At 35.2% G+C, this 27,722-nt stretch overlaps 1 protein-coding gene across 1 annotated transcript in view; it reads left to right on the top strand.

Annotated features, from left to right (window-relative positions):
* The window catches only part of LOC149795118 (1-phosphatidylinositol 4,5-bisphosphate phosphodiesterase epsilon-1-like), a 289,076-nt gene that overhangs the window by 37,228 nt on the left and 224,126 nt on the right, over positions 1-27,722 (top strand). The window contains exons 2-3 of the mRNA XM_089963758.1: positions 11,548-11,738; positions 20,681-21,364. Coding sequence (XP_089819884.1) covers positions 11,548-11,738; positions 20,681-21,364 — 875 coding nt within the window. The remainder of the gene's footprint in view (positions 1-11,547; positions 11,739-20,680; positions 21,365-27,722) is intronic.

Raw genomic sequence — 27,722 nt, 5'->3', positions numbered from 1 at the left:
GTATTCTAAACATGGTCAGTAAAAAAGACATCCTCATCGTCCAAGGAGACTAGAATGCCAAAGTTGGCAAAGATGCTCAAAAAGACTGGGAAGTACATTGTGGACCTTTTTGCAATGAGCTTACCAATGAAAGAGGGAGACGGCTGCTCGAGTTCGCAAGCTACCACAACTTGGTACTAGCCAACACCCTGGGACAACATAAAGCTTCACGATGCTGGACATGGCACTCACCAAATGGAACCCATCACAACCAGATCAACTACATACTGGTTCAAAACCGTTACCGATCTGGCATCAATAGAACAAAAACAAGGACATTCACAGGTGCTGATGTTGGGAGTGATCACGACCTCGTGATTATGAACTTCCGAGTGAGGCTGAAGAAAATTAACAAGCCAAAGAACATCAGGCTCAAATTCAACCTTGAACAACTGAAGGACCCTAACATCTGCAAGTCATTCCAAGCCACAATTGGAGGAAAATTTGCTCCACTCCTTGTGATGGATGGTGACGTCAATGAGATGACAGACACATTCAACACAGTCATGACAGCAGCTGCCAAGGACATCATTGGCCTCCATCGCCCGAAAAAAAATCCTGGGTTACAGAAGAGATTCTGAAGTTGTGTGATGCCCGAAGAGAACTCAAAAACAGCAGACACACAACAGGGGCAATGAAGTACCGAGAAACAAACAAGAATATCAGAAAAAAACTGAGCAAAGCAAAAGAAAATTGGATTGAACAAAAGTGCACAGAAATGGAGAACAGTCTGATAAAGAATAACAGCAAAAAGGCATTCCAAATTGTGAAAGGCCTCACCAGACAGAAACAACCAAGAGTAAGTACCATTCAAGACAAAAATGGAAAATGCCTCACAGAAGCGAGTGACATTGCAGAAAGATGGACTGAGTATTGCAAAGAACTCTACAACCATCAGTCCACAGGAGACCCAGAGGTGCTTGAAGTTCCAAACTCGTCAAATGATGATGACTTCCCCATTCTCAACGAAGAGGTGGAGTCAGCAATAAGAGCACTGAAGAATGGGAAGGCAGCTGGAGTAGACAACATCCCAGCTGAACTTATCAAGAATGGGGAGAATCTGTGAAAGAGCTACTAACAAAAATCTGCAACAAGATCTGGCAGACAGGTGAATGGCCAACACAATGGACCCAGTCACTGATTATAACACTTCCCAAAAAAGGCAATCTCCAGCTGTGCCAAAATTACAGAACTATCAGTTTGATCAGCCACGCTAGTAAGGTAATGCTAAAGATCATCTTGAACAGACTGAAACCACAAGCAGAAGAAATAATCGCTGAAGAACAGGCCGGGTTCCGGAGTGGAAGAAGCAGAACAGAACAAATATTCAATCTCAGGGTTCTGTGCGAAAAGTACTCGCAACACCAACAGGACATCTATCATGTGTTTATAGATTTCAAAAAGGCCTTTGACAGAGTGTGGCATGAGGCATTGTGGGCCACAATGAAGAAGTATAACATGGGTCAAAAGTTAACCAATACCATCAAGCAGCTGTACGCCAAGGCTACCAGTGCAGTAATTGCCCAAGGTTCTCTGGGGGACTGGTTCCAGACAACAGTGGGAGAGCGTCAAGGCTGTCTCCTGAAAACTAAAATCAGACTATTGCGAGCTCTAGTCATCTCAGTCTTTTTGTACTCATGTGAGGCATGGACCCTGACAGCAGAATTACAACGAAGAATCCAGTCACTTGAAATGAGCTGCTACAGAACCATCCTTGGCATCTTTTACATGGACCACATCACAAATGAAGAAGTGCGTAAAACCATCAGGCGCAAAGTAGGCCAATATGAGGACATCCTCACCACCGTCAAAAAGAGAAAGCTGAAATGGTATGGCCATGTCACTAGAGCCAACAGTCTATCCACAACAGTCCTGCAGGGCAGCGTCCAGGGTGGCAGAAGGAGAGGTAGACAGAGAAAAAGTGGACTGACAACGTCACAGAATGGACCAGGAAAAGTTTTGCGGAGACACAGACATTGGCACATGATCGAGACAAGTGGAGGGAACTGGTCAGATGTTCAGCAGCACAGTGCCTCGACGACCACTCTAGGTCATGAGACTGATGATGATGACGACACCCACACAACGTCACCTACCAAAATAACCAATCAGTGAGAAAATAATGAAAATACCCTCAAGTGATTTTGCGAGTTTATTTTGTACCTATAGGCATATATTCATGGACAGACTGTAAGTTCGTTTCCTGCCGCTGCACAAGTATTATTCACCTCGCTGTTTACATTAAATGAAACCCACCTAATCCCACTCTCCCTGTCTGCTGGCAGACTTCTTCTCAACGTGTGATAGTGTTCACAATATAGTCTTACAAATGTCAGCTGTAGCTTTGAAAGGTACACAGAAAACTAGTGTATGAAGCTCCGTAGCGGACAAAAGCTGGTCCAATCAGAACGTTGCCGTTGAAATTTTAATGTCTTATGTCCACATTTCCAATTTCACGTGTTTTATCCAGAATGCTTGTTCTTAAAGTTACATTTTCTAGGTAGAGATTTTAGATTGTATTATGTATATGTTGAATTAAAAAGTAGTGGTTGAAAGTTATATTTTCTATGTCGAGGGTTTATATTGTGTCGTTTGAATTACACGGCGGTGGTTGAAATTTCAATGTCATACGTCGATAATTCCTAATTTACGTATTAGTTCAAAGAGTTTATGTTGAAAGTTCCATTTCATATAATGAGTATTCAAATTTCGTATGTTGAATCACACAGCGCTGGTTGAAAATTATATGTCCAAAGTCTAGTTTTTAGATTGTATCTTCTGAATTACATGGCGTTTGTTGAAATTTTGATGTCATAGGTCGAGAGTTTCTATTTAACATGTTGAATCACATTGATTGTGCTGAAAGTTCCATTTCGTATGTTGAGCCTTTAGATTGTATCTGTTGAATTGCACATCGATGATTGGACATTTTATTGTGCTTGTCAGAATTGTTATTTTTATATGGTGAAATGATGTGTTTGGTGTTAAAAGTAACATTACACTGTTACGTGTTTAGGCTGGAATAAACAGTAACACAGAAAGAGTGAAAACAACAGGCTTTTTAAAATTTAACAAATAATTTATTTTCCTGGAAAATTCTGTAAAAATGAAAAAAGGAGAAGATATTACGGCTTCAAGAATCAAATCCAAATATAATCTAAGAATAATCCACGAATTAACTTGCGAAGGTCCAAGTAATAAATGTTCTAATAATTTCAAGTTCGTATCCTGATGGAAAATCCAAGATGGATGACGATGACGTCTGCTGTAGTCTATACTGTGCTTATCTACAGTTCCTTGTAGAAATACAAATAATGGCACTCCGGTAATGGAAATCCAAATTAAATTTGTAAGTAATGTCTTTCCAAAATTTCTGTATGAAGACTCCTCAAAATATTTCCAGAGAATAAAGAATTAATCCGTTTGAAATCCAACTGATCTGAAGATTATTATAGCTCAAATCTGGCTACAACAAATTAACTTGACATCAGTATGCAAAGCCCCAAAACTGAGAAATCTCTCTCAAAACAAAGATTATATTGTATCACAAGACGCAGTTTCGAAATTCCCACAAGTTTAGAAATCGGAGGGGGGGGGGGGGTCACATGATCATGTTTATATCACATACACAGAACATGGCCTTGATTAGACCAAAGATTTTATTCCCAGAATAAAAATTTTAAAAAGTGTTTACTTTTTAACCCACGTAGTCCCATCATGACCTTGACAACAACCAATCATTTTAAAATAAAATAGATCTTTGTTTGCTAATTCTGAATCCAGGTCAGAATTTAGATCAAGACCTGTTGTTTATAAACTAACATTCAAGGTCAAACAATTTTCTGAAAAAAGTATCATCTCTAGTGAATAAATTTCCATTACAATAGCATGTAAGAAGAATAAAAATTTAAAACTAACAAACAAACAATTAAATTATATATATATATATATATATATATATATATATATATATATATATATATATATATATATATATATATATATATATATATATATATATATATATATATATATATATATATATATATTAAATCAGATATACGTAACAACACAATGTCCACTTTAAGAATTCAAAATAATATCGAGTATCAAGATACATCATTCGTGTATTTAGTTATAAGGCGCCATTACATTATATGCATTTACAGTTTGAAAGCTGCCATTCACAGGTCGAGAATTACTATGAATGTCTTCGCTAAAGGTCGCTCTTATGAATGGACCGAGTTATTTTAAAACAAAAAAAAAAAAAGCTGCTTCTCGTTGCTGTGAATCCAAAAGATGAAATCTAAATGCTCGCCTTATGAAATGGAACTTTCATCACAAACAGTTGCATGCAACGTGTGAATTAAGGATTCTCGACATATTATATTGAAATGTCAACCACCGCTGTAATCTTGATATAGAAAATTGAACTTTAAGGACATGTAATTTGATCCAACACGTGATATTAGATTTCTCAACATACGACATCGAAATTTCAAATGCAACTTTCTCACTGGACCAGCTTTTTTCCGCTACGGCGCCTCATACTGGTGCCAGACGAACACTACGACAGGAAGAGAGAGAGAGAGAGAGAGAGAGAGAGAGAGAGAGAGAGAGTAGGGGCTTAAAACCACTCTGCTACGAGCTCGAATCTTTTATCACACCTGTTATGGTGGATAATGACAACGATTCACCATTTACAATTTTGGTGATCATCTGAATGCTGAGAAACGAATATAAACTTTAAACACACACACACACACACACACACACACACACACACACACACGCACGGATTCACATACATACACACACTGCGGATAGTCCCTATTTATCATTCTGTCTTTGCTTTAAAATACGAAGAAGGCCCGGGGAGTTGACGAATTTAAAGCTCATATACAAAAAATGTTTTCAAAGAACAGTAGTTAGTTGTTTAATCCTTTCAAGGGACAGATGTTGGGTGTTTAATCCTTTCAAGGGACAGATGTTGGGTGTTTAATCCTTTTAAGGGACATATGTTGGGTGTTTAATCCTTTCAATGGACAGATGTTGGGTGTTTAATCCTTTCAAGGGACAGATGTTGGGTATTTAGGGGTCGCTCTACAGCTATTAAGAACTTCTGAGAGTGAGAGTTGCAAGGTGAAGTTATTTGCATTTGCAACATGGACAATAGAGAGAACATTGGCATACCTCTATGTTACTTTCATGTACTCTGGATGAAATGTCATTTATGGAAACTGTACACGATCTAAGCACACAGCCAACCAAAATGACTTCTCCCATGTGCTCAAAGACCAGCCTGAATTAGTCTGATGTACATTATCTTTAGCAGTTACTGAAACAGGGAAAACGAACTTTTGCCGGATTAGACAGTACAGTTTCAGAAAGTGCAATGAATGAATTAACAAATGTATACAAATGTATTAAAAAATATGCTATCAGCTCTTTTTATATAATTTACCTCTGAACTATAGGCAATGAAAATGAGCAAGCAGAGGTAGCAGTTTTTGGATATGTGCACATCAGAAGTCCATACTGTATGCTCTATAATCCAAACCACACCCATCAATCATTCACCAAAATAAAGGGAATTAAAAGTTCTTGTTACAATTCCTAAGATATACTAGGTTTGTTTTAAATAGCGAAATAAGAAACTGTAGAGAGCAGCCTTAATGTTTTCAAAGAACAGATGTTGGCTGATAATGCTTTCAAAGAACAGTTGTTTGTTGTTTAATACTACCCAACACAAACACAGCTGTTGGCTGTTTAATGCTTTCAAACAACATATGTGGACTGTATAATGCTTTCAATGAACAGTTTTTGACTGTTTAATGCTCTCAAGCAACAGATGCTGGTTGTTAAATGCTTTCAAAGAACACTTGTTGGCTGTTTTATGCTTTCAATGAACAGATGTTGACTGCTAATATTTTTAATAACATGGTTACTGTTTGATGCCTTCAGATAACAGATGTTGACTGTTTGATGCCTTCATTTAACAGATCTTGTCTTTTCAATTCTTTCGAAGTTCTGCTGTTGGTTGTTTAATGATTTAAATAAGAACTGTTGCCTGTTTAAAGATATTAGATAACAGGTATTTGCTGTTTAATGCTTTTAAACAAAAAATTGTTTAGCTGGTCAATTAATTTCAAATGTCAGTTCTTTGTTCCTTAATAGTTTCAAGGAATAAATGTTCGCTGCTTAATGTTTTAAAAGAACAGTTGTTGGCAGTTTAATGCTTTAAAAGAACAGTTGTTGGCTGTTTAATGCTTTAAAATGTTTAATGCTTTAAAAGAACAGTTGTTGGCTGTTTAATGCTTTCAAAAGACGACTGCTGGTTGTTTAATGCTTTTAAAGAACAGCTGTTGGCTGTTTAATGCTTTAAAAGAACAGTTGTTGGTTGTTTAATGCTTTAAAAGAACATTTGTTGGCTGTTTAATGCTTTAAAAGAACAGCTGTTTGCTGTTTAATGTGTTCAAAGAACAGTTGTTGGCTGTTTAATGCTTTAAAAGAACAGCTGTTGGCTGTTTAATGCTTTAAAAGAACAGTTGTTGGCTGTTTAATGCTTTAAAAGAACATTTGTTGGCTGTTTAATGCTTTAAAAGAACAGCTATTGGCTGTTTAATGTGTTCAAAGAACAGTTGTTGGCTGTTTAATGCTTTAAAAGAACAGCTGTTGGCTGTTTAATGCTTTAAAAGAACAGTTGTTGGCTGTTTAATGCTTTAAAAGAACATTTGTTGGCTGTTTAATGCTTTAAAAGAACGGCTGTTGGCTGTTTAATGTGTTTAAAGAACAGCTGTTGGCTGTTTAATGCTTTAAAAGAACAATTGTTGGCTGTTTAATGCTTTCAAATGACAATTTGTTTTCGTTTAATGCTTTCAAAGAACAGCTTGTGGATGTTTATTGCTTTGAAAAAACAGCTGTTGACTGCTTAGTGTTTTTAAGGAACATACATTAGCTGTTTAATGTTTTTAAATAAAAGATGTTGGCTGCGTAACGTGTTCAAAGGACATGGTTTGATTGCTTGATATAAAATATTACGTATACGGTAAAAATGGCGCATTTTGAAGCTCACATCCATGTCATGGCGTGATATTTAAGACGAAATAGTTTTTCACCAATTCATTACGAATCTTTACAGACATAAGTGACAATGAACCAATATTTGCAATGTTGTTAAATGAATATGCAAAGAGGAATCATTTAAATAAATTAAATAGGAATATATAACTAGGAAGTATGGTCATGTGCTTTTAAAGAATTTGTGTATGTGGAATGACGCCATATACAGATATCTCATCTTCTCAAGGCAAGTGTCATTTATCCACATTTATCTACATGGATCATTGACGTATGTAACTTGTCAGACAGTGATGTAGATTGTCAGAATAGTTTTTACCGCTCGGATATGGGAATAAGTGCTACTGGACGAAATACCGCTTTATTATATGGGGAAAATAGTTGGTAAAAATCTCAACTGCCTCCACAGACAGCACCCATTGCGTGGCAGTTTCTAAGATTAAAAACGTTCACCCACAAGTTTTCTTTCGCGTCAGTGATAGAAGTTGCTATCACACATGTCCAAAGCATTATTCTACCTCATTGCATATACTATGCCGAGTGGTGACGTGGAACGAAGTGGATAGACGACCTTTTGTTACCGAAGTTGCAGAGATACAAAATTTGGGCAAAACTGACGACAGTGGTGGTTTTCACAAAAATTATTAACCTAGAAACCTGTTTACAAATCCAAAACTGTACTACGTATGACTATATGCGATGTATCACCACTATTATTACAAACAAGAATATAATTTTTTTATTCAGCGTTGGCTTTTATCCAATGGGAGACTGGATTCTGTGGATATTGATGTACAATCCAACAATCTTCCTTTTTAATTTATTGTTGTCAATACAAACGCCTTTAAGCTGAACTCGTTAGTCGTATTGTCATGTTCTGGTAAATACATTTGAGTGACCTCTGCACCCATAGTGTTCTTATGAGACACTGTTGCGTTCTATGCCGTGTTAGCCGTGTATAACGCGTATCCACTGCAGCTTCGACCCAGATTTAAAAACGCCTATTTGTGCTAAGTACTCAGAATATATTTCGGAACTTACATTCAAAGTTGGTTTTATCCAGTTTGGCCTTGTTTTGAATTTCAGAGCCTTAAATTAGCGTCAGCTATTCACAGCTTGACGTATTCCGCAGTTTAAGTTTGAGAATCGATTTCCTTTAAGCCACCTTTCATAAGACACAAGTATCACATTCATGTATTTGTCTAATGAGGTACTTTCTCGAAAATGACAGCTTTCAATAAATCTAAATACAAGAATGTTTTCATAAAACAGTGTATAAACCACTGTAGGCTTGTAAATTCTCCCTGCAAATGTAGGACAGCAGCATGCATTAAATGATGAATACTGTTAGAATCGGATGATTTCCCTTGCTTTCCCGGAGGGATCACGAATGGAACAGCGAGAGTGATGAAAAAGGAATAATTTTCACTCGAGGGATTCATCCGAAAGTATGCTTAATATGCACCAGACCAATTTACGAAATGTTTCCAGAAGACGGCCTTTCTTTGCTTAAGGAGAAGCCTTTAGATTGCCGTTCCAACCGTTGAAAATACACTCAGACGCAGTATCGATTCATTTCTATCCTAAACTATCCTAAACTTACGAATTTTGTTTAAAAACATTTTTTTTAAAAACTGATATGAAACATTTGCTATGGCGGTCAGAGTGTGATGATGGTAGTGATATTTCTAAGGTTCGTTAAAGATTCATACAATTGTAATAGTGCCAGTGTTGTAGCTAGGATTCCAACAGTATGGAAACTTCCTGTTCAAGAGTATAGACGAAACTTATATCCTCAGGAATTTATTCATTAAAAGATTATATATATATATATATATATATATATATATATATATATATATATATATATATATATATATATATATATATATATATATATATATATAATCAGACTAAAAATAAGAGTTACGCGATCTTCTGCCGGCCAAGGTTTCATCCTAGTTATGAATTCAAGAGCCAAGGGCACTATTTGTCTTCTTTTTTTCGGTGTTTTTTTAGCATCACAGAGACGATTTACCTATATGTTAGAAGCCTTAGCTATGTAGGGTGGAGGATATTTGGAATCCTTTCCCAAATATTGTCGCAAGTCCATTATTCACGAATATTCAGCCCCAAATTTCAGCATAGACACCTAATGATTGGTGACTTTTAAAGAATAAGCTTCTTACCATGCAAAAGATGAATTTTCTTTTGAATTAAGACAGTTTATTTCCTGAAGGAAAAAAAATGGAAAATGAAAATATCACTTAACTGACGAAAAATCTGGTTTTAAATGTGAACTTTGGGATTTGTGTCAAACGTGTCATTTATTCTTCACACACGTTTGTCATGAATCTTCATTTTGTCTCACAAAAATTGCCAGTTATGACACATAATACCGCGTTTCTCATTTTCGTGGAAATTACTTGTCCAAAACATTTTGAAATAGCGGAAAAGGAGGGATCGTAATATCTTTGCATATGACGTGGTCAGTTTGGTGAATGCTTGATAATAGTGAATCGAAGGTGGAAACGTATATATATATATATATATATATATATATATATATATATATATATATATATATATATATATATATATATATATATATATATATAATTGATTGAGTTGTTGGTTGATTGACTCCGTGTATTACTAAAAGTAGAATTAATAATAAAGAGAATACAGCAAAAAGAGAAGGTTCGTTAATTAAAGGGTGAGAATGATCATACATAAAATATTGCATAAATGGTGAACATGTTTCAGTAGGGTTTTAGGAAGGGACTGAATTTTTAAATGGGGAGGGTAGTTCTGCTCGTAAGAACTATAGCATGAACTATTATGCTATTCAAAGATCAGTGTGCTTGTCGTTTCACCATCATCAATCATCATCAATCCCGTAACCCAAGAGGTCGTTGGGGCACCACAGACGACTTCACAACCAAATCTACTGCCCTTTGGGAATCTCCAAACCCTATGTCTGTCCACTCTTTAATGTTCCCTTCCCACCTCTTCTGCCTCTTTTTCTGCTTCCTCGCACTGTGCCGTGCAAGATTGTTTTTGCCAGTCTATATGATCTTGTTTATAGAAGGAAATGTCTTATAGCACTCTATTGCGAATATTCGTGTCTTTTGCTAGGGTAAGTTTTTTTCTTCTCCCGATTGTATTTGAAACCGGTCAAGTGTGAATCGACCGTCTTGTAAGCTTGAAATTCAAACGATCCAAATATAGGTCTGTGATTTGAAATACTTAAAGCGATATCATCAATTATCAGTGCCTCTTTGACCATATCTGTCTCTGAAGTGTCAAAACGACGTGACTAATTAGAGATTTATTTGTACCAGGATAGGAAGCATAAGAGTAGCGTGGTCCTTTGAAGAAACAAAAAATGAAAAGTACTCAAAGGAATTAAATTGGTGCGAACCAAAAGGAAATGAAACATTTTACTTGTCTTGTTTATTTATTTTTTTTTATATGTGCGAAGATGGATTGGAATTGAAATCACCCATAATGATAGCGATGCTATGCTCTGAATACAGACTGTAAAGACTGTACAATTTGTCTATTTCATCAAAGTAGATTTCAGTAGTATATCCAAAACACGGTAAATAGACCCGGATGAAGAATGTACACGTATTAAGCCAGCCTATTCTGACGGCAACCTTGCGATCATTATCAACCTCTAACAGATTCATAATAGTGTTGTATTTAGTATGCTACAAGATGACCAAACAACTCTTTCCATTGAATCTGCGTAATGGACAAAGGTATTCTGGTCAACACTGGTAGTAAACAACTAGCATCAGCGGATTCGTATTTAACATATAACGTCATGAAAGGCAAGGACCTAACGACATATGCTATCCGAATGTATTTCAAAGTTATTTAATTACGTTTGTTGTTTTTTGCCGCTTCATCAAATAACTTTAGCATTGCGTGTGATAAGAATAACCTTAGAACTGTGTCCATTTTAAATAAGGTTTATGAAACTTCGAATAATTTGAATCCATTGCTCGCCATGGACCGCAAAGGATAAATTGTACATTTGAAAAAAAAAACTCAGGTATGAGCTACATAACACAATCATTACAGAGGTCCTTTTTTGGAGATTGAACTGGAAAGATCTAACAATCTTTAACAGACTATGGTAGATCAGGATTTACCAAGACGAGCTCGCATTTAATTTTACCTAAATGACTCCATTTGTGGTTGTTGTTGTTGTTGTGTTCGTGTTGGACAATATAATATACTACTTTTATCTAATAGCGGTATGGTCGGTGGAACATTCCGAACATGAAGTGTTGCCATATTTTAGTCATCCATTGATTTTAACTTCCCTTCTAATCCGATCCGTAATATATGTAAACCATTACACCTTGTTAAAGCTGTAATATAACACACTCGCGTTTACTTTCTGTGTATTTCCAGACAAGTCCTCATTTGAAGAAACGGAGCGGTCCCTGCGGGCACTCATTCAGTTGGCCGGCAACACAGAATGCATCTCGTCTCTGGTTGACGGGCTGGGCAATTACATTCGCCTGGTGCTGGCTCTCACAGAGCAGGCCGACTGCCCTAACGTTGAGAGGGCAATCAACGAACTTTTCAACACAATCATACAGGTAAACGATCAGTACAAATACAAATATAACTCACCCGCCCCCCCCCCCCCAAACCCAACAAACAAATTAATCCCACTAAATGAGAGGGGGAGAAAAAGAAGAAAGAAAAAAAACCCACCCAAAAACAAATAATTTTCTTTGCTTCGACCTTCGAGGTCTGTTGTAAGCAAAATTTGATTTTAACCAATTTTGTCACCTGCTTATTTATTGACAACGGTGGCTTTCTGTATCAGAGAAAACGTTCTCAGTAGTTTTAAGATTCAATTTACATTATATAATTAGATGATTAATTACATGATATGATCATGACGGAATATAGAAATGACATGGAATCAAAACGATATGAGATCTATGGTCTGATTTAGGGTACTTGTTTTAGGTAGGTCCTAAATGAGAAAAAGTTTCGTTTTTACGGAACGAAATTGAAGAGTTTTGTGCCAAATGAAATGATATTATCCTCTTTTACAATACATCTTCACAATAATCGTTTGATTCAAAATTATTTAAAATAATTTGCTTAAATTTAGAAAAGAAATATTTAAAATATTATCACCTCTTTCACACATTTATAGAGGGGGGTTAGATATATTTTAAGGACTTGTGTCTTTAAAAAATGGTTATAAATCAAAGTTTGCTTACAGAGAACCGCGAATCACTATCTTCATTCAGTTATAGAACTGAAACAGTTTTAATGAAAGAAATAAAAGTATGTATTACCAAATTAATTAAAAATAAAACACCTGTAATTCAAATTAACAAGGCTTTTTTCGTTGAATGTTTTGCGTAAAATTAATCGAAATGTGAAATGAAATCGTAACTATATATATATATATATATATATATATATATATATATATATATATATATATATATATATATATATATATATACTCCATCCCTTTAAAGCTATTTTATCTAAAATTTAATGCCGACAATATTTTAGTGCAGTGTTTAATGTAAAAAGGAAGTAGTCGTAACTTTTAATTCCGCTATCTATTAATTGGAAAGTTCTCATGACAAAAAAAAACCAGCATCGACGAGTAATAGTTTTTTATTTTCCTAAAGTTAAACGATCAGTAAAATCATGAAATTTACAAGAAAATAGTTTCGTTATTTACGCTTAAGTTATAAGTTTGTTATTTCGAAATGTGCTTAAAAGTATAAATTCGTAATGCGAAAAGGAATTTAGTCCGTCGATTGGTAATCATGCCTTCTAAGGAGAATATCGGCTTGTACAAAATCAAATACTGTTTTCCTAATTTGGCACATTGGTATTGTCAGGTACCACGGTCACTCATTTCGATGCATAGAGCATATTTCAGGAAATGGTGTAGTTGTTAGTTAAAGCCACTTTTTAAAGTTTTCCACTGCCATATATTTTTTAAATTTTGTATCTGTATTGATGGGTTTGAAGCCTATTGGAATTTAATTTTTTTTGGTAAAACTTGTCAAACTTTTCATTCAGAAACCATACATCTTCATTTTACTGACGTAGTTGAAGACATCTTTGCTCATTCTTGTTTTATTTGGTTCGGTATTTTCCCAACAGAGAGCGTTTCTATTACTTATTATAAAATTATGACAAGATCTGGATTATAATTAGAGAAAACACGATATTCATAATTATCTTATTAAGTTTTAAAGTAAACATGAAAAAGAATATTTGACGACTCCGTTTGGCATTCCGATATTCCATAACGCTCACTTTCTTTAAAAAAAGAGAAAATCTGAATACACGTATGATTAGTAACTAAATAAATTGTTTCACGTTATTTACCTTTACCCAGTGTCTTGATGAATAATAAATTATTTGCTACATTAAGAACTAAAATACTAACCTTCATACAATTTACATTACCGTAATATGTCCAGCCAACGTGAAGAAAATTGCAACTGTGTAATTAGTTTTATTATAATGTATACAACATATGCATTTATTAGCAACATATTTAGTTTCATATAATAAATCAGAACATTTTTTTTATGATTTCATTTTGAAACCGATACCAACTTTCACGTACATGATTCCATTTCGTATGCCGAAATTACCTTTCGTATTAGGAATTCCCATTTTAACACAGAAGTAATAAAACCCCCCAAAAATGTTTTTTTTTTTTTTCCAGTAGGAAAAACTTGAACTAACATAATATTTATAACTATCTTTTTTCCGGGGGTATGATTTCATTTTGCAAACTATACTTACTTTCACATACATTATTCAATTTCGTATGCCCGAAACTCCATTTCGTATTAGAAACTCCATTTCGTATGCCCGAAACTCCATATTGTTATACGAAACTCCATTTCGCATTACGAAACTCCATTTCGTATTACGAAAAACCCATGTTTACCAAGTAGGAACATCTTGAAGAAATTTTTTTTTATAACTTACTGGTAAATTATAATAACGAAAATATTTTTTTTAAAGTTCATGATTTTACTAATTTACTAATTTTAATTTTAATAATTTAAGAATCAGCAACTGCCAATTATTAATTATCAGTGCTTCATTTTTCCAGTTTCCAGAACAAATTAATATGTAACAGTAGTGAATGTGATGGTTACTTTCTACCTTTAACAATCAAAGTTTGAAGCAAACCAACATTTATAGCTGGAATAATTAAGGAAAAGAAAGTCCTAGTTTACGATGATTCCATTTTGCATTTACGTTTTCGATTAATGGCCGTCCTTTCCGTCCAAAAATGTAAAATATATAGCCTATAGGCCTGGACCTAAGGGCAAGGGGAACGGGACAACCGCCTTGGGCCCCGCGCTTTCTCGCAATGCATTTTTTTGCTTTGGGCCTTGCTCATCGCTTTTGCTGCCTTTAGCCCCGCACATCCTAGGGCCGGGCCTCTGTGATTTGGACATTTTAACGTAGCTTTTCCAGTCATATTGATACCATGTCTGCAGCGTGACAATTTATAGTGATATCTAGCACTGGGGCATCATGTCGCACACATTTAGCATCATGTCACATCCAATCACATTATCCTGACACCAACCAGACCAGTCCTAACATTAACCTCTTTATACTGAGCGCCAAGCGAGGCAGCCGCTAGTACCGTTTATATGTCTTTGGTATGACTCGACCGGGGTTCGAACCCGTGACCTCCCGCGTCCGAAGCGGACGCTCTAACTACGTAGGACACCTGAACGGTCCAGTAACCAATATTCACATTTGATACAATATGATCAAAACATGTTATTACAATATCTAGATTATACCAGTAGAAAACACAATATTTATATTCATGTTATTAATTGCAAAGGTGTACACGAGAAAGAATATTTGTACGATTCCATTTCGCATGCCAATATTCCATTTCATAAACCCCCACTCCGCCATTGCGCATTTAAGACTTACCGTTCGAGGAATATAGTAGTAATAACATGCACCCCCATTTGTTGCCCCCCCCCCCATTTTTTTAAAAAACAAAAGGCAGCTATGATAGAAAAAAATGCACAAAACATGGTCATTTCATCAGTGTATAATTCCTTACCCGACTGTCCTCAGGGGTCCCAAATACTGTCAACTTGTTGGCATTTCGAATGAAATGGGAGTTTCGATAGTTTCACGGTCGCCAAATCTGCATGGGCAAGTCTATGTTGTCAAACAACAAAATGTGATGTAGTTAAACGTTTTTGATAATCTCAATAATACATTTCCTAACACATGTATAAAAAATTTTCTGCTTTTTATTTGTTCAATATTTTACAAGTTTTTAACTAGAAATGTTAAAACTAGACATTTCACATATTGGACGCAGACTACATATCTTATTTTTTAATGAAAGTTTTGTTCTACAAACAAGGAAAGGACAGCGATCAGTCTATCCTCTTGTTTACATCGAGAGCCTCCTTTCGGTTTGAAATTGTTATAAGTTTACGGTGTTAGGTACCCCCAGCATATGTTAGGTTTGAAATTATAAATTGATGACAAAGTTTGTACATGAAAAAAAATATTATAGATGTTCTTTATTCTTAAAATTGGTACGGGGTTACGTGCAAATGAGTTGGTGTACGGGTACTGTAATTTATGTCAGTTTGGTCATGTAGGCACATTGATTCAAATTAAAACAAATATAACTTGTTGTTCTAAAATTTAATACTAAATTTGTTAACCAAAGCCTATTCAGTTCTGACTATTGATAGCTATGGACTTTTACAATTGTATCCTGGTTTCTAAGCTGCAGAAACGGCTCTAAGGATGTGCGGGGCCCAGGGCAGCAATCGATGAGCAAACAAATTGCATTGCGGAGTTGATTTCCGTCATCAGCGCGGGGCCCCTGAAAGCACGGAGCCCAAGGCGGTTGCCTCGTCTCGTTCTCTAATGCCTGCTCAATTTAAGATTGATTTGCCGCATGTAATTCTCGGGACGTTAAATAATAACCTTTCAAAAGGAATATGGTTTTATGAGGATCCAAATAAATTTAATAAGTGCCGTTTAAATGTATGTGTAATAAATTTCTTCAAAGAGACACTCATTACTGAAACAAAAATAGTTGAATCTGGACGCCTTCATGACCTGTATGACTTTTACTCAGCCGGTAGACATTAATTATATCCTGTATCTTCTCTTTGGACAAATTAGAATACATCGATTAACGTCGATTAAAAAACTGCGCTTGATTATTGATTATTAGTGCAAGACAAAATTAACGATAAAAATGTTTCATCATTTGTGCTGTTCTGTGTTTTCAACGGCTTGATTCCGTATCCTGTCTATACTTCAGGTTCTTGTGCAGCTTATTAGGTAAGTCGTAGCGGCAATATGGCGGAAAATACAAAGTTCCAAAACAATATTTTTGCTCCCGTAACGGTTCTAGCTGATGTCAGGTCGTATTATGTCACATTTTGGATTTGTCGACGCAGAGAATTTTCTCATATAAATGTTGCTGACAAGTTTGTTCCCAACGCACAACAAAACGGTAGCAATGCAAGCGGTTACTAGAAGCACCGAAATACGCTCCAAAAATCCGAAATTCACCAATACACACAGACACACACACACACATATATATATATAATTTGTAATTGTTATATTAATGAAAGCAAAATAATCACAGATTTAATTAGACCAACAAGTTGTTCTCCACCTTTTTGTTTGTTTGACTGGCGGCGGCCGCCAATCAAACCATAAAAAAAAGGTGGAGAACAACTTGTTGGTCTAAGATTTAATGATTTTGTTACAAATTATTTATACTGGAGTGCTATGATATCACAAGTCTTGAAGTTAGCGATATGCGAATAGGTAAATATATTTTATTTATTGTTTGTTTGATGTTCTTTACCCTGTATTAACATATATTTAATTTCCAGTTTAAATCAGATGTTTGTGGGAAACGATCAATAAACAGAGTAATAGGCTAATTTGGACCAGGCTCAAATTTCAGGCTGATTCTGTCCAGACTACAAGCTGATTTGGACCAAATTCTGGACTGATTTGGACCATGTGAAAATATTCATAAGTTTTGCCTGGGATTTAAATGTGACATTTACATTTGTTTAAAATATGATAATTCTCATTATTCCCAGATACATTGAATAGTTCAAATATGCATTTACAGAAACAAAACTCAAATTGGACATTTGATATTGTTGTTGTTGTTATAGGGTTTAATGCCATTTTTCAGCACATGATAGGCTATACATGGCAGCCAGTATTTACAGTGGAGGAAGAACCTGTGAAAACCTGGAAAGAACCACTGGCCCACAAGAAGCTACCGGCAAGATTTCTCACATACCTACATTGGCTGTGTACATGTGATAATGGTGTTGTTATGTATAATGAAAATCAAAATATTTGTCTCAGTATTTTGGTTGCATTTTCTTGTTGATATATCCTCTCTGAGAATATTAATGCCCTTTAAAAAAATAAATTATGTAGAATATTGTTTGTAGTAAATAAATCTATGTCCCAAAACAATGGTCCCTGTGAATTTATAATGTATTATTGAATAGTATTTTATTATTGAAATTGGACACTATACAAGAGTAAAGATAAAAAATGGCACATTATTATTTAAAACAATTTTATTTATGTAATATAGCAATGGAAATACTAATATGGTCCATAAATGACACCACAAAACTTCAGTCGGTAACTGGTGGAGGTCATGTTCTCAATGTAGGACTTCCACAGTGCCATCAGTTGTATCTGGCACTTCCTCACCTGTTTACACTCATATGCCACCCTAACTCAAACTATCATCGTTTGTTTATTACTTTTGTTTGATCATTGTGTCTTTAATTAATTTTACTGCAAGCACTAATAGTGGGATCATCTGACCATGAAGTGGCCAAAACTGTTTGACAAATGCCGCTGTAATTAAAGCACTTTTGATGTCAGTTGCCAATTTACTGACTTTGATACTAGTCTATAACACAACATTTGATGCTGACTTGAAATAACTTTGTGATCAGTGGTTACATGGTAGTGTTATGTATGTACTAATGTACATAAATTATATTCAGAAATCAATAATTAATGGATTTATTATGTGTTTTAAGTTAAATATTTTCAAAAGTTTCAAAGGCTAAAATGAACATAAGTTACTTGGTTTAACTGGTTTGAGATTTTACTCAAACGACAACAATTCTTTGATAACACTAGATAAAAATCTGATGATAACAGTGAAGTATGTTATACTTTTGTTTGTCTCATCAATAATTAAATGTTTTTGTAATTGTAAATATAATGTAAAGAAAACATGCTTTGCTTGAGATACAAAATTCATGGAGTCAATTAATATGCAGTACTGTTTGATAGTGTTGATACTGGTCTGATTTGTGAAAAGTTAACATATTTTCTTTATTGAAAATCTGAAGTTCCAATTGGATCAGCCAGCTTAAAAGTCATATTGCTACCCCTCAATAGATGACCATATATTCACCAAAAGATTTATAAAAATGTCTAGTTGATCCTAAATGAAAATGGCTACAATCTGATATCCAGTATGGCCATGACAGCAGCCATCTTGAAAATCTTTTTAATTGTTATTCGTTTGAAATAGAAGCCATATTGACATGAAGTATTCACCAAAATGGTGCCAATCTGATATCAAATATGGCCACTGCTGTGCATTCTGAAAATCTTGTTTTCACCACTGCTTAATGTTCATATGAACATGGCATGTTTACCATAAGACTTCTTAGGATATCTGTTTGGTCCTGAATTAAAATGACACCAATCTGATTATCTAATATGGCTACCATGGCAGTCATCTTGAAAAGCTTATTACTATTCCTTCTAATGGAAATCCATATTGACATGGAGTTTTCACCATAGACTTGTAATTATGCCTAGTTGGTCCTAATTGAAATGGTGCTGATCTGACTTCCAATATAACCATCATGGTAGCCATCTTGAAAATCTTATAACTTCGAAGCAGAAGTTCATGCTGACATAGGGTTTTCACCAGAAGATTTATTTTGTGCCTAGTTGGTCCTAAATGAAATGGTGCAGATATGTTCAGTCTTTGACCACCTTGGTAGCCATCCTTGAAGTCTTGTTATTCCTTTGGATGAATACATGGCATTTGACCAGATGACTTCTTAAGTTAACTAGCTGGTCATTAATTAAAATAGTAGCAATATTACATCTAATATGGCCCCTATGATGGCCATTTTTGAAAATCTTTATTGCTACCCCTCCTGAATGGATGGTCTTACCAACATGTGTAATCCAAGAATATCGGAGACAGTTGTAACACTCATCAGTTAAAAAGGAGAAGCATTTTTTTTTTTTTTATTCCAGAAAATTCTTTTTGATCAGTAGAGTGTAAGATATGTATTTATTTTCTGTTCAAAGGGTCTGACTATCAGATATGTAAACACTCAACGGTCATAATTTATTCTTAGGCTAAATATTTCATCCGAATTTCACTTAAAAAATCTATTCATAATTTAGCAAGTTTTTACACTGGCTATTGGGGTCATAAGGTACCAAGTGCCTTGGATGTAATCCAGTCCCCCCATTTGTGTCCTGGAGCCCAAGATTTGGCCAAGTGCCTTGGATGTAATCCAGTCTCCCATTTGTGTCCTGGAGCCCAAGATTTGGCCAAGTGCATTATGGGGTGAATTGAGCCAAGACCATTACATTTAGAAGCAACAAGGTTTTCACATCAAAAGTATTAAGGATGGAAATTGCAAAAGGCATAAAATTCAAAATCACTTAAATGGCATGAAAATCTACCTAGGTCACCAATATATGCAAGGAAAGATGTATTTCAGAATTCATTTATATTAGGTAGTTTTTGCATAATCCAACTATTGACCCTCAGCCTTTTTGACCATTGAAAAAAAATAGTCTGTGCCCAACAATGAAACAAAAATGTAAATAACAAAAATGTAATAATTGGTTTGGGAATCTAATCTTGTTATCCAATTATACATAGAAATAGTATCATTTGCCTTGGTCCGATGGTATTTGTATAATCACGCTAAAGTCATTGCCCTTTTAATTCCAGAAAGCCTAAAAGACTTGATAGGAAAAGCAAAATTAAATGACCAAAAAAGGAAAACAAATCTTGGTGGGTCATCAACCTGCACCAAAAGCATTTGACCATATTCCTGTTATGTAAAGTCAAGCAATCTACACTTGTACACACAAATCAGTTTGCAGAGTAAAATTTATTAAAATAAAAATAATCAGCTGGAAAACATTTTAGTGGAAGAAAATCTTTCGCAGAGAGAATACACTTGCAGAATGAAACTGATATTGCCCAAAATTTTTGAGAGATCGGGCAAAGATTTATGCTTACATGTAGACGAATGTTGCTTCCATGTCTTGTACTTTGTACAGTGTGTGAAAAATGTCTAATCATAGAGTTATCTATTTTCTTTATAGATTCTATTGTGGATTTTAATTCATGCTTTTAAACGTGTATTTTAAAATTTAAGTAGAAGCTGAATATTTGGAGTATTTTGTTATATTCCAGACAGTTTACGATCAGCTTAAAGATGCCTGTAGCTATGATGAACGGGTAAACTTCTTTGTGGATCTTTCACGCCTGCTTAACATCACCTTTGAACTTCTCCGTGGGAAACAAAGTCTGCACTTCACTGCCTTGATGACAATCAACCGCATCATCGACATCTGTGTAATTCATCGCAATCATGAGATTACATTTCTTGCCAAAAGTACAGAACTAAATACGTCACGAAACTCCAGTCCCAAACGAAAAGGAAGTCACTCTGTTTCCATTGAAGAGAACTCAACTCTTAGTTGGAATCGGCACTTTTCATTCACTCGAAAAGAACGAAGGCAAAGTCATGAGGCTCATACAAAGGAACCACATGACAAGCATGAACATGAGGAGAATAAAAATAGCAATATATGTACACAGGTACATCGAACACCATTGGAAATTTTAACTTCCATGGATCCAGGACAGATTTTAAGTACGTTACATAATAATATAACGATGCATAAGCGTATAATTGGAACTAGACAGAAATGTACTCCAAGCACCAGATGTCGCCAGTGTACACATCATTGTTTGCAAATCCTCAGTGCACGTGTCCTTAGTGTCATGTGCCATGGACCAACTGTGCAACTTAAAATTGTGGAGGATGGGCATATCAAAACTCTGGTTGAAGCCCTAGATCCTAACCATGACCCGGTAAGTTGAATGATATAGCCCTGGATCCTAACCATGATCCGGTAAGTTGAATGATATAGCCCTAGACCCTAACCATGACCCATTAAGTTGAATGATATAGCCCAAGGCCATACAAATAACCCGGTAAGTTGAATGATATAGCCCTAGACCCTAATCATGAGACAGTAAGTTGCATGATAAAAGCCATAGACCCTAACCATGACCTGGTAGGTTGAATGATATAGCCCTAGACCCTAACCGTAACCCAGTAAGTGGAATGATATAGCCTTAGACCCTAACCATGACCTGGTAGGTTGAATGATATAGCCCTAGATCATAACCATAACCCAGGAAGTTGAATGATATAGCCATAGACCCTAACCATGACCCAGTAAGTTGAATGATATAGCCCTTGAATGATATAGCCCTAGACCCTAACCATAACCCAGTAAGTTGAATGATATAGCTCTAGACCATAACCATAACCCATAAGTTGAATGATATAGCCCTTGACCCTAACCATGACCCAGTAAGTTGAATGATATAGCCCAAATCCATAACCATAACCTGGTAAGTTGAATGATATAGCCATAGATCCTAACCATGACACAGTAAGTTGAATGATACTTTCAGATATGAAAATGTTCTTGACATAACAAGTAAGGAAAAAAAAACAATGAAAGCAAAAATTTATAGAATAAGTTTTTACAATAGGACAAATTTATAAATTTATTTAAAAATGTTCCATGTTATTTTGCTTATGTCATATCAGAAATGTATCTCACAATTAGTGTCATATGCCATATCAGTTCCATTCTTTTTAACAGTGTCACTTTCCTTTTCTATGCCATTCTTATTAGCTATGGCACGTGCTATATCAATGCCATTCTCATGAACAATGTTGTATGCCATATCAATGCCATTCTTATTAACTATGCCATTCTTATTAGCTATGCCACATGCCACATCATTGCCATTCTTATAAGCATTGCCATAGAGAGTGATCAGGGGCCCTGGGGTAAGAGACACCTGGGCCTCTCATAGTTCTTGTTCAAACAAAAGTTTTCTTTTATAAAATTAAAAAGTGTTGTTCATCCTGGACCCTTTTACAGGTCCAGGCCCCGGGGATATATCCCTAGTTGCCCGGACCCTTGTCAGCACTGTTTATAAGCAATATAATGTGCCATATCAATCCCATTCCTGTTAACAGTGTCACATGCCATATCAGTGCCATTTGTCTTAGTTGTCACATGCCATATCAATGCCATTCTTACTAGCAATATTGCACGCTATATCAATGCCATTCTTATTAACTATGCCATTCTTATTAGCAATGTTATGTGCCATATCAGTGCCATTCTTAGCAGATTCACATGCCATATCAGTGCCATTCTTCTTAGCAATGTCACATGCCATATCAATGCCATTTTTATTAGTTATTTCACATGCCATATCAATGCCATTCTTTTTAGCAGATTCACATGCCACATCAATGCCATTCTTAGCAGATTCACATGCCATATCAGTGCCATTCTTCTTAGCAGTGTCACATGCTATATCAATGCCATTCTTATTAGCAGTCACATGCCATATCAATGCCATTCTTATTAGCAGTGTCACTTGCCATATCAGTGCCATTCTTTTTAGCTATGTCACATGCCAAAAAGGTTACATTCTTATTAGCTGTCACATGCCATATCAATGCCATTCTTATTAGCTATTTCACATGCCATATCAATGCTATTCTTATTAGCAATGTCACATGCCACATCAATGCCATTCTTATTAGCAGTCATGTGCCATATCAATGCCATTCTTATTAGCAATTTCACATGCCATATCAATGCTATTCTTATTAGCAATGTCACATGCCACATCAATACCATTCTTATTAGCAATGTCACATGCCATATCAATGCCATTCCTATTAGCAATGTCACATGCAAATATCAGTGCCATTCTTATTAGCAATGTCACCTGCCAGAAAGGTTACATTCTTATTAGCTGTCACATTCCATATCATTGCTATTCTTATTAGCTATTTCACATGCTATATCAATGCCATTCTTATTAGCAGTGTCACATGCCACATCAATCCCATTCTTATTAACAATGTCACATGCCATATCAGTGCCATTCTTATTAGCAATGTCACATGCCACATCAATGCCATTCTTATTAGCAATGTCACATGCAATATCAGTGCCTTTCTTATTAGCAAAATCACATGCCACATCAATGCCATTATTAGCAATGTCACATGCCATATCAGTGCCACTCTTATTAGCAATGTCACATGCCATATCAATGCCATTCTTATTAGCAATGTCACATGCCATATCAATGCCATTCTTATTAGCAATGTCACATGCAAATATGAATACCAATGTGTCTTTTGTAAATTGACACAGAAAATATGTGTAGTAACATAATTTTCATTCCTAATTCAAGATAAGAGAATACATTAAAACAAAATAAGTACACTGGGGGTTTGAATGTCTGTAACAGGTCATCATAATTATCATTGGATGAAACGGTGACAACATTGCAGATGAAATTCTTTGGTTGTAATGTAATCAATATATATATTGACTAGAGTGAAAAAAAATAAAATCCACTAATTGATGGCCTAGCATAAAATAATTTTTTAAACATTTTTACTAAAATTTCTTTTGCTGCAATTGCCACATGTTTTGATTCTCCTGTCTTTCAATTTAAAAAAGGTTAACCTTTGAGATTTCTTAGAAGTCTTAAATAATTTGTTAAGCTAACTTGAAGATATTAAGTTAATATCTAACATTACCAAAGCTTTATAAGAGACAGTACTGTATAGTGTGGAAAACTCATTCATTTATATTCATTTTGCATTATATTTTATTGATCAGATGTTTTTTCCATCTTTTTTTTTTATTTAATAATAATAATAATAATAATAATAGTAATAATAATAATATTGTAAAAATATTAACAACAACAGCAACAACAACAGGAATAATAATAATAACAATAATGATGATAATAATAAATGCATAGCAACTGATTACTTCAGAACATACAGGCAAATCAACAGGGGATTTTCACAAAAAGACATCACATGATACTAAGTCAGTTCCAACTCTGAAATGGCACTTATCTGGCATCCAGGATATCCACCATTGTGGCCATCTTGAAAATCTTGTCATTGCAATTACTCCTGAGTGGACGATCGTATCATACATGTGACAGGAGAATTTGTCTGCCTAGTTGAGAGATTTATTGATTATTGTTGGATTACTAAATAGCTCAATCAGCATAAAACTGGGTCAGTTTGGATTTGGTGTTTAAAGTTTGCCAAGATGTCTAGTTGTGCGTTATCAAAATTTTAAGAAGCAAACTATCACACAAAATTCAGCAGTGGATGGAAACTGCAATTTCAGTGGAAATCAACTTCAAATGACACGAATATGCCCTTCCTGTAAAGCAGATTTTAAAACAAGATTTTGCTAATCTTAAGTTTTGTCCCAAACTGACTTCTCTGTTCTATCACATTTATGTCTTATTGTCATTGGATTTTCAGTGAAAGACATCTTACGATATTTTCCTAGGATGTGGGAGGTTGCAGGTTCGAACCCCAACTGAGTCATACCAAAGACTTATAATAATGGTACTAGCAGCTGCCTTGCTTGGTGCTCAGCATTAAGAGGTTAGTGTTAAGACTGGTCGGCCTGGTGTCAGGATAATATGACTGGGTGGGACATCATGTTAAATGTCTGTGGCAAATGCCCCAGTGCTAGACATCACTATAAAACTGCACACTGCAGACATTGTAGTGATATGACTGGAAAAAATTTGTTAAAGCCTTATTAAAAAGCTACATTACAAATCCAGATCTCACACACACACACACACAGAGACACACACACTCTTATGAGATTTTGTCCAGAGTGAAAATGATCTTGATTTGACATCTGCAAAAATCATCAAAAATCTCACTATTGATCCCCCTGAACAGATGGTTGTATCAACTTGGATTTTTTTTCCAAAGGACTTGTCATGTCTAGTTGGTCCTGAATGAAGATGGTGTCCATCAGACATGCCCTTGGATATCCGGCATACCCACCATTACAGTCATCTTGAAAAAGTAGTTATCACTACTCATCCTGAACAAATGGTCATATTGATATTGGACTTTTGGTCCTAAAGAAAACGATACTGATCTGACGTTTAGGATGGCTTCCACAACAACATTTTTTGTGTGCTTCTCCTTAAGTGTTGTACATGATAAGTTGGTCAGAATAGAAATGTTGTACTTCTGACATCCCGAATGGCAATCCCAGTGAAAATGTTCCCTTGAATGAATCATTCTATCTACTGTACATTTGCTGTTCTTTTACTTGGTAATAAATGAAAATGGTGCTGATCTGACCCAGTATGGTCATCAAATCTTTTATCGTGTCAGTATTGATGTTTAACTAAAAGACCTCTCATGATATCATGTTGGTCTTAAATAAAAAGGATACCAGTCTGACCACTCTAACAGCTATCTTGAAAATCATGTTACTGCTATTTCTCTTGAATGGATGGTTATGTTGCCATTGGTTTTTCACCAAAAGACATTTTATGATGCCTTATTTGGTCCTAAATGAAATGATATTGATCTTCAATCCAATATAGTTGCCATGGTAACTGAAACAAATTTTATTATTACTTTTATATCTTCAACACATGGCATTAGAAGGAAGAAAAGGTCTTATTTGGGATTCCCACAAATTTATTTTAGCCATTTAGTCACTTAAAACTCATATATACTGAAAGGCTTCTTATGATGCCAAATTGGCTGTAAATGAAAATGGTGCTAATCTGACATTTATCATGGTTGTTGCAGTGGCCATCATGAAAATTGTAAGATATATATATATATATATATATAATTTTGATCAGGAATTGATTCATTCTGTAGCTTTTGCTTCTGTGTTCCTCTTACCTACTTACTGTAATATGATAGTCCACTTGAACCCTAAGGACTGCCATGACTAAATTTCTTACTCATCGGTTTTTCTATTAATGATGTTGATATTTGTACAGAGTTCCATCTGACCTTAAATTGACAGCAGCCTGTTGGTTTTTGAAGATCACTTGGGACTGACAGTGTGAAGAAGTTATAATACCAAAATTGCTCTTGCTCCATTCTGTCAGTCGGAATTGATCATATTTCAGAGATTAATAGGGCAATGTCTGGAACTCTATTATGCCAGAGATAATGCTTTGGATAAGCTGGGATGATTCCAAAATAATATTCATTAAACAGAATGTGTTGGCTCTTGTAAAGTTGTCAAATTATTTGAAAAAGGGGGTATTGAAGAGGAGATTGGGCACTAATCAATTATTTCCCAAGGGTTTTAAGAAGGTTCATGAAATAACACAGAGTAATTGAACTTGATGAAGCAAGGGATTCAGAGAATGTTTATGCAGAATTTGGGGATTGCAGTATTGTCAAAGTCAACAGAGATCACTAAACTACAAGGTAGCTAACCATGCATGAAGAAAACTTCTGGCTACAGACTTTTTAATGACATATTTCTCCATTTTCTGTTTTATGTTAAAATTGGTGTCAACACATTAACTCCTGGAGGTTTTTGTCATTTTTTGACTGAAATTTGAGTAGGAAACACATTTTGAAAGCTATTTCTGAATACATCCTAATTCATCAACTTCCATGTGATTTTCCAAAATTCTAATGCCTAGTTGCAAGAGTTGGATTATTTGTGGTGTTTAACGGACCCATTATTTTCATATCAAGACCACCCTTTATTCCAAATGCCCATCTTATCGTACTTTTTGCAAAGGTTCATCTGTCTGTTTGCAGTTCTTACCAGCCTGCCTTAGATCGGAGACCAAAAAGTCTAAAATCAGGACACAAAATTGGATTCTGACCAGGACACAAAATTGGATTCTGACCACGAGTGTATTTTGGGTGGAAAAAAATCGGGTCCAAAAAATGCGGGTTTTCCCTCTGTTTTGTAGTGCCACTAGAACTTCCAGATTATTTGGTATCATTGTAGAGCTACATCTGTCTACCTTTCTATGATACCACCCACTTTATTGTAAGAAGGAAGAAGTAGAGTTATGGTGATTTTAGATTTTTACTTTTATAATTTGTCAAAAAACTGAAATTATTATAAAGGCATGCCTACATTTATTTGTAAGCACTGTTCACTTTTATCAGGTACAGCTTTACCTGAATGAAACGTTCATTTCATGGTAAAATTCAAAATTAATTTGGTCAGACAGGAAATGTGTTGGTTGTTTTAGAAGAGTAGATTCCTTAGATTAAAAAATGCTGATCCTTACATAAAGCAAAGTTAAATATTGAAACAATAATTAGAATGTGCTGATGTTA

This window comes from Sinohyriopsis cumingii, chromosome 7 (genome assembly GCF_028554795.1).
Source record: "Sinohyriopsis cumingii isolate HCF-2022 chromosome 7, ASM2855479v2, whole genome shotgun sequence".
Classification (NCBI taxonomy): domain Eukaryota; kingdom Metazoa; phylum Mollusca; class Bivalvia; order Unionida; family Unionidae; genus Sinohyriopsis; species Sinohyriopsis cumingii.
Note: the sequence above shows the minus strand (reverse complement) of the source record. Positions and strands in the feature narration are given on the sequence as shown.